This window comes from Acanthisitta chloris, unplaced genomic scaffold (genome assembly GCF_000695815.1).
Source record: "Acanthisitta chloris isolate BGI_N310 unplaced genomic scaffold, ASM69581v1 scaffold18764, whole genome shotgun sequence".
Classification (NCBI taxonomy): domain Eukaryota; kingdom Metazoa; phylum Chordata; class Aves; order Passeriformes; family Acanthisittidae; genus Acanthisitta; species Acanthisitta chloris.
This window is the reverse complement of record NW_008667953.1, coordinates 18,554-27,577: the sequence shown is the minus strand read 5'-3', so window position 1 is coordinate 27,577 and position 9,024 is coordinate 18,554. Positions and strand designations below refer to the sequence as shown.

The window sequence follows — 9,024 nt, the reverse complement described above, 5'->3', positions numbered from 1 at the left end:
TAATCTGTGTCGGAGGGTTTGGCCAACACAGCAAGGGGAGCCCCAACAAAGCCTCAGCTGTGAAAAGGCTTCAGGGATGCTGAGCCCAAAGGACCATCTACACCCAGCGATCATCGAGGGACAAAACCTCCTCCCAGTGGAGCACCAAGCTGTTTCACGTGGTGCAGAGGCCTCCCACAGCTCGTGACACAGATGAGGGAGGTCTCACATGCCATTAGGGAGAGGCAGCCAGAGCACCTGGCTCTGGGCAGGATGCTGGGGGCTCCCACCCCAAAGTGGGTAGTTCTTGTGGAGCAGGGACACTGCTGGATGGGACACACATCTCGCCTGCTCCTCTGAGCGCTGCGTCGCACTCTGTTCAGTTCCCACCCACTCCCCTATGTCCCAGAAATCAGGACTTGCTCCAGTGAGCTGTGACCAGCCTGGATGTAGCATTGGCCATCAGAGGAAATCAAATGCAGGCAAATGGCTATGCCCATGATTAATGATTAAGAGGTTGGAATGTCTGTGCCAGCTGCAGCCTGGGAGTGGCTGGAGGGATCACTCAGGATCTGGCCAATGCTGAGCCTTTGGCTCAAGGTCCCCAAAAAAGGACCAACCACCGACTTGGGCACCCCAAACAAAGTCCCCATTGCCTCCCCCTCATGCACAAGAGTCCTGTGGGACAGTCACATGTCAGACATGGAGTGATGCAAAGTGGTAGGAGGCCACAGTGGGTTGTCTTGTGTCCTAGCTGGGAGTCGGGAGCTGCACCCTGTCCTGGGAACTGTCCCACAGCAATGGCAAGCCCAGATCCTTCCTCTTCTTGTTCGGGTGTTGGACCGCGTAAAGGTAGGATGTGTACTGGAGCTCTGGCATGACCAGTTGCTGGCAGGTTCTCAGAGTCCTGTTGTCCACATCCTGCCTGAGGTTGTACCCCAGGATATTTGCAGCCCCTGACTGAAAAGGCAGGAGAGCTTTATTCCTGATATGATCCTTCCCCACTGCCTCTTGCTCCAAGAGACAGGTCTCCATGAGCTCCTTCTGTCTGGTTCGCAGTTGATCCACCTCCTCGTCTAGCGCCTCGAGCCCTATGGTCTCCTCAATTCTCCTCCAGAAGCTCTGGTTGAAGTGCAAGTAGAGCTTCCAGTCCAGTGAGCACCAGGCTTTTATCCGCTCCTCACTTTCCGGGGTCAGGGTGTGGACAGTGTCCTGGCTCCTGGAATTGAGCTTGAAGTAAACCACATCATCCAGGTCCCAGCACAACACGTGCTTCAGGAGGATCATGGACTCATCAAAGTAGTCTGCTATCAAGATGAGGTGGAAGTTCTGCTCAATCTCCTCCAAAACAGTCTGGGTGTACTCTGTGTCATTCTCTGCGTTGTTGTCATAGCCAAAATCAAACCACATGATATTCCTGGCATAGATGTTTGCACGGTGATCTGCTGAGTGGTAATACTTCCTGGGTGATGCTAAGTACTCATTGACATCCTTGGAGCTCCTGAAGGCAGGGACATTGCTCTTGTAGTAGATGTAGGCAGACTCCAGCAGAGCAATGGGGTTCCTCAGGATGGAGAAGTAGAAAGTGTTGGCTGCCATCACCTTTTGCACCTATTTGTGGGAGGAAGAAGAGGTTAGTCTGGAGGCTCTGCTTGCCCAACCAGGTTTCTCCAGAGGTGTCATGGCTCTTTCTTACCTCTGAGGGGTTAAACCGCAGGTGGTTGCACATGATGTTGTAGTTTTGGCCTATGACTTCAAAACCCTCCACAAAGTGAGCCAGGAAAGTATTTGGGTAGCCCAGGTGGAGCAGCTGGTCCACGGGGAGGGCCACGGTGAGGTTGTACCTCTCTGCAAACCTGAACATGATGTTGAGGATGGTGCTGCTGGCTGTCTTGTGGGTCTTGAGGAACATGACATTGGTCTTGGCACGGCACGGTGTGGAAGGGATCTGCAGCTCTGAGTGGACCTTTGAGATCTTGCTGGGAGGCCACAGATGGGGCAAATCCGGTGCCACACGCCAACGCTGAGACCTGGTAAAGCCAAACCTGAGCAGGTGCTCCCCAACACCACCACCTGCACCCAAACCAGCCCTGGCGCTCAAGCAGAGATGTTGGACTGTTTTCTCCTTCTCCAGCTTCTCCCTTACCCAAACTCTTCAGCTCAATCCCCTCTTCTCTCCCCATCCCGCTGATTTTGCCCCACAGACCTGCACTTTGGCTAATTCCCCACTCAAACATGGATCTAGGACCTACTTTTGGGCCACTGCCCTTCCAGCATTAGCCTAAACCTCGTGGGAGCTAGGTGAGGTGTCAGAGAGAGGTTGCTGCTGCCCCAGGCAGTGCAGCCTCACTCCTGATTCACTTACCCCTCATTCTCATTCCTCATATGGAAGAATCCTGACAGGAAAATGAGTCCCAGGCAAAGGCTGAAAATGATGAGACACCTAATATGCCTGGAAAAAAAAAAAGAAAAGAAGAGTTTCAGTGGGATTTTATCTGATAGTCCTTCCCCAAACCATCAAACTTCACCTCTGGAATTTTAATCACCAGGATCTCAGGTTTGTGTCTCTGTGGTGGCAGCCACTTTTTCCCCCCCCAGCTCTGTCAGCAGCTCTGGTGTTAGAGGCGAGACAGTGAGAAATTGCATTTTCACTGTTCTTCCCTTAGTTTTGGCCTTTGGCAAGACACACTGTGCTTCAGGCTCTTCCCACAGCCTCCTGCTCTGCTGCCTTGTGGTTTGTTTTTCTTTAGGTTTCCTGGGGCTTTACAGCTTATTCACTATTCAAACTTTAGAGCTTGCTCACTATTCAGACTTGTAGATTATTCACTAGAAAATGAGCCCTTTGTAGGGGTGCAAAGAGTTCCTTGGTGATGAGAAACCCAAGCTGCTCCTGTAACTGACGATGGGGATGGCACAGAAACACTGAACTGAGGGTTTTCCCATATAACTGAGATTTGTCCAGTCAGAAAATCAGTGAATAACCCAACAGCACCTGCATTAATCCTGCCCTGCTTTCAAACAGGGAGGCTGATGAGTGTGAGGGAGGGGAGAGTCTTTTCCAGCACTAATTAGGTAACCACCACGCACCGAGGTGTCCCTGCCCGTGGCAGGGGTTGGAATGGGATGGTCTTTAAGTTTCCCTCCAACCCAAACCATCCTGTGATGCCATGATCATCCCCAGTGCACTCTGCCTGGGACAGGGAGAGGCTCTCCTTGAGGTTTGCTGCCCTCTAAGAAGAAATTTTTCATCACCATCTGGATCTGACTTCTCTGATCCTGGCAGGTTTTTGTAGCTCAGTGTGGGCTGCACTCACAGGGACCAGCTCAGGGCACACTCAGCAGCTTCAGGGTGACATTCCCACACACACAGAGGGAACAAGGTGGCTGAATAAACCTCTCACAGAGCAAACTGATGGCACCTTTCCCTCCTCTGACAACAAAATTCCATCATTCCTTTAGAAATTCTTGAAAGCAAAGGAGCTCTTGGATCCTATCAGTTAAACCCCTGGAATGTTTCAAGTAGGATCTTCACCCAGAGCATACACACTCTGTTGTAAACACAGCTCTCCTGGAAAACAGCACAGGACCAGCATGGGATTCTCTGCCAGACCTTGCTTCCAGTGAGGAGTGAGTAAGACATGACAACTCCTTGAAAGTCTCTGCAGAAAAACGACTACATTTCAGGATCTCTATGCCTCAAATAGATGTCAGGGAAAGAAAACCATGATGAGAATATCAAGAAGCATTTGGACCATGTTCTCAGGCACATGACCCTTGGGGTGTCCTGTGCAGGACCAGGAGTTGCACCCAAGGATCCCTGTGGGTCCTTTCCATCTTGGAATACTCTATGAGTCTATGTCCTGCAAACCTGCCCTGGGGTTTCACCCCACACTGGGTCCCTGACACACCTCTGAGAGTGCCTCGAGGGCTGTTCCCTTAGTGACTCACACACACCTTCGTCACAAGACTGCAAGTCTCTGACCTGAACAGGATCATGGAATTGTTTAGACTGGAAAAGACCCAAGATCAAGTCCAACCATATATGTTGGGCCAACAGACACCATATCCCATGCCAGTAAAACATCCCCACCCTTTAATCCCCTCAAGACAGAGAAGCCTCACTGACCCGAGAGCTGTTTGCTGTTGTCTCAGAAGCAGCACAGGCTGATGAGTACCTGTTACTACTGAAGACAGAGCTGATATGTTACACACACATCCACAGCCATGGGCACAGGGATTGCTCCTCTTACACACATATCCACAGCCATGGGCAGAGGGACTTAATGATGAAGAGGAGCGAGATAATGGTGCACTGGGATGTGGCTGCTGCAATTCCTCCCTGCCTTGTGAGGATGAGAAAGGATCTCACCTGGGGTGTATGACACCCTTGCAGAGCTGAGAGCTGCTGGGAGAGCCACCACCTACGTTGTTTGGCCCATTGGTATCATCTCTGGCAAGGCAAGGCATAGCTGAAGAGAGAAAGCCCCAGCTCGAGCGTCACTGTTACCTCAGCGTCCAGAATACGCAGTCAGCCTGGGATCCCTTTGAGGAAGCACTTGGGGGTCGACTGCTAAGACACAAAATTCTTCCAAGGAGCCAAAAAATTCCCGGAGCACTCAGCAGGGATGGCACTGGAGGCTCCACTTGCCCTTCCAACCTGCACTGGGCCATCTCCCAGCTGGGAAGAAAACATGGAAAGCTACCCCTCTTGGAGGTGCCCCACTACAGATGCTTTAAAGCTTGGGACAACCTTTTGTTCCCAACAGACCTCTGTCTTGACCTAGCTTCAAATTAAAAGCCCTGGAAGACAGGAGAGAAATATTCATGGGGAAATTAATCCCTACCCTGTAGCAAACTGTAACCAAGTGTACAGGTCATTAACAACTTCCAGGGATTACCTGAACCTGCAAAGCAAGTTTCCATCCTGCACCCGAGTGCTCAGTTCCCTATGCCCTTACCTTGGAGTGCACCCAGGGCTCTTCATGCTGCTGCCAGCTGGGGAAATATCTCCTCTGCAAATCGACTCCGTACCCTTTTAGTCTCCTCTGGCTCTTAGTGACCACGTCTCTATTTCTAGCATCCCTTCACTGCTATAAATGGCTGGGATAGGTGAGGACAAAGGGAGTGGCTAGGTGTTCCAGGGGCGGGTGAGAATTAATAAGCCATGGAAAGCAGCAGCACAGGTGGAAAGGGCTGCCTCGGGACGCGGTGACTGCACAACTTTGCAGGGAGGGACAGGTGGAGCAGGGATGGAGGAGGGAGGTGAGGGGCTGGGGGCAGGGGCTGGGGAGGTCCCTTTGTCACCCTGCACGATGTCAGGTCACCTGGGGCCATGGTCAGTGCTTGCTGTCCCTTCCCTCTGCTTCTCGCTTGGTGGGTTAGGACTGCAATTCCCTGCCAGACACATTTGGTAAGAGGAAATTAGAGACAACAGCAAAACACTGTTCACCTACTGAAACTGCCTCTTCAAACCTTCTGGTACAAACACAGTTATTGCAGCTGGAAGTTAAGAGACCTGGCTATATCCAGGCCTTGGGAGAGAGTGCTATTGCCTCTAAACAGGCGTTATTTTATGGTTTGTCTCCAAAATTACTTTTTGGTGTTGTTAATATCTGGTACAACCTGCATTATGCAGGAATGTAAGGTTCATCCGAGGCTGCTGTGCACCAGCACTTCACAAATTGGGTTTGATGGCTGCAAACTGCCCTGGGAGAGTAGATTTGTCCCATGGGGCTGGAGGTGGGGTCATCTCCCCACTCCCCATGCCAGAATGAAGCAAATGCTCTCCTCATTTGGGTGACCAAAAGCATATTCACATCTCCCAGCCCGGAACCGAGGGGATTGAGATGTTGCTTGTGGTTGCCTATGGCCATGCCACGTTCCATGCACCTCCTGGTGGTCCCTTTTCCCTGCCCACCCACAGTGTCACCTTTCCAAACCTTGTATGTTGTGGCCCAGCCAACAGCCAAGTCCTCAGCATTGCAGGGTCCTTCACCTACGTCGTTACACCTTCAGAGTGCCCAAACACACAGCATTTCTTTTCAAACCACAGCTCCCCCAGACCAGCCCCAAGCCCTGAGCTTACCAAGATGCAGAGATTAGCAAGGTGTAGGGTTGCTTTCCTTGTTTCTTGGTAGAGCCTGAGTCAATGTGTTCTTTTATGGGGAATTTCTAGGGTTACTCTTGGCACAGCACCAGGTGCTGCTGGCAGAGGGGGCAGGTTTCATGGACCTCTTTCTCCTCTTATATTACAACACCTCAGCTGTGCCACTTCTCCCTCAGGAGCTGGTAGAGCCCACGGCTCACAAAAGCCCATTTCTTACACTTTTACAATTGATTCACTGCTCTTCTTGTGAGTTGTACATGGATTGTCAGGTCTGGTTACTCAAAAAAAATAATAATCGGTGGTGCCAATCAGGAATACTCAGCTCCATGTGGGGGTGGGATGCTCACAGCCTGGGCAGTGCAGGGCAGCCAGGAGCAGCCAGCTGGGACAGGCTGCTGGATTCACAGCTCCATCTGCTTCCACTTCGTGCTGGGGGGCTCAGTCCCACTCAGCTGCTTGTGCACACTCCCACAGTGGGATGGGGGAAGAATCCCAAGTCTGGAAGTGCAAAACCTCATGATAAAGGCAGTTTAACAGGTGAAGCAAAGCCAAAAGGAATTCATTCCCTGCTTCCCATTGCAGGTAGGTGTTCAGCTGTTCCTAGGGAAGCTCCATCATGCGTAACAGTGACTCGGGAACATCCCCTTTCCCCCTTGTTCCCAGATTTTCTTGCTGAGCACAGTGTCCTGCCATGTGGGACATCCCTGTGCTCCCCTCCCAGCTCCTTGCACACCTCAGCCCATCACTGCTGGGGCAAGTGAGGAGCAGAAAACACCTTGATGCTGTGCAAGCACCACTCAACACCCCTGTGCTTCCAGCACTGATCCAAACACTGCCCCAGTGCAGCTACTGTGAAGAAAGTTAACTCCATCCCAGCCAAAACCAGTACAGAGAGAGCCAAAACCAGTACAGAGACCCAAGTGTTCCTCACTGTGCCAGATCACTGCTTCAAGGTGTGGAGCATCCACATCATTCTAACATTTCAGACTGTCACAGAAAAAAAAGGAACTTTGGACAGGAAATTTCTGCCACAACAGTTTGTTCCCTGTGTCCACATCCCTGTACCCATCCTGCCTCTCCCTCCTGTACACAACAGTGCACCAATGTTTGGAAACAACACTGGGAACACAGAAAAGAAGGATAAGGATGGTGTTCAAGGTCCAGGAAAGCTACTGTAAAATAATTCTGTGCTTGTCCCCTCAGGGAACTGCTCTAGGTTTTATTGCAATGGTAAACTTACATAGAGCTTCAGATGTAAGGAAGAGGGTTAAATGGAGCAGTGCCAGAACTTCCCTGGCCATGGCACCAGGTTGTGTGTCAGCCCTGACTCTCTCCCCACGTAGCTGAAAACCAGGAGCATGGAAAGTTCCACTACCCAAAAAGAGCCTTTCATGTGGAAAGCTGGTAATTTAAACAGTGTCATGGTCAGTAGTTTGGGGGGAAAAAAAGAGAAAGAATGGTGTTGGGAAAAGGCAGAGAATATGAAAAGCCTGATCCGGAAAGAACGAGCTGCAGCAGCTTATCCTGGCAGAAAGCAAGTCCTGCATATTTCTTCTCCAACAACATCATGGACTTCCCAGATTTTTGCATCACCCCACACCCAAGGAGCTCAGGCTAACAGTGTTTCATGGGCTGTCTTCTCTCTGCTAATGATGGCAATGGTGTTCTAGCTGAAACAGAAGAAAAAAAAGACTGTGGGATGATCTTCCAAGAAAAGGCTCTGCAAGGAATGTTTATTTCATTGCACTGTGGAAGAGCAGAAATCACTGCAAAGCAGCAAATGGCGAATGCAGCTACTGGGTAAGACACCACCTTTTCTACTCTCATGGCAACCAGTAAGGCTTCCCAAACCAGTACCTGAGTATAAACCACCACGCACCACCCTGCGAGGCACTGTCCTGCCCAGCTCACAGCCCACCCAGCTGCTCTGTGTCTTGCCACCTTCTCCAGGAGAATCCTAGAACCACATGATGGTTTGGGTTGGAAGGATCTTAAAGCTCATCTCATTCCACCCCTGCCATGGGCAGGGACACCTTCCACTAGCCCAGGTTGCTCCAAGCCCCATCCAACCTGAAGAAGACAGTGGGAAAGATTACTGAACACTTAGCTAACATCCAGGCAAACAACAGCCACTGCTCTCCCCATGCCAAGACAAAATGTCAATTACTGCAGAAGGGTGGTCAGGTCAGTGGCAACATTTACCTTTGGCAAATCCCTGGGCTCCTCTCCAACATCACCTGCTTCATTTGGATACACAGAGTCTGGGCTAGGAGCGACCTGGATCAGGAAACGTGGATGTGACTGGCAGGCACAGGACAGCCCCAAAGATGACTCACTGTCCTCTCTAACAGACACTGTGGGTTTGTACAATAAACCATAAACTACACTTTGCAATTTAAACCAGGCTGTAACAAATCCCAAACCAAACAAACCCTTCCATCCTGGAAGAGACCCAAGACCATCATCTGGTCCAACTTCTGGAGCAGTTCAGGGCTGCCCTAAAGCTCCAGCATGGTGTGAAGGGCATTGTCCAAATGCCTCTCAAACACTGAGAGTCTGGAGGCATCAACCACCTCCCCAGGAAGCCTTCTTGCACTATTCGACCATTTGCTCTGCAAAGAAATACTTCCTAATGTCCACTCTGAACCTCTCCTGGCACAGCTTTGAGCCACTCCCATGAGCTCAGCACCTCCCTCTCCACATCCTCTCCTCAGGAAGCTGCAGAGAGCAATGAGGTTGCCCCTCAGACTCCTCTCCAAACCAGACCAACCCAGAGCCCTCAGCCTCCTCCCAGGACGTGACTTCCAGCCCTGGTACCAGCGTGGCTGTCCTCCTGTGGACACATCTGAGGACCTTCGCATCCTTCTCCAATGCTGGGGCCCAGTGCTGAGCACAGTGGGAGCATCCCCTCTCCTGGCCATGCTGTGTAGGATGTCCCC

At 51.2% G+C, this 9,024-nt stretch overlaps 1 protein-coding gene across 1 annotated transcript; it reads right to left on the bottom strand.

Moving 5' to 3' along the window:
- Positions 1–729: 729 nt before the first annotated feature.
- GAL3ST2 (galactose-3-O-sulfotransferase 2) lies at positions 730–4,963 on the bottom strand. Its single transcript, XM_009072726.1, has 4 exons — positions 4,938–4,963; positions 2,345–2,431; positions 1,676–1,958; positions 730–1,590 (listed from the first exon to the last, which is right to left on the bottom strand). The coding sequence occupies exons 1-4, from the start codon at positions 4,961–4,963 to the stop codon at positions 730–732; spliced, it is 1,257 nt and encodes a 418-aa protein (XP_009070974.1).
- Positions 4,964–9,024: the final 4,061 nt, after the last annotated feature.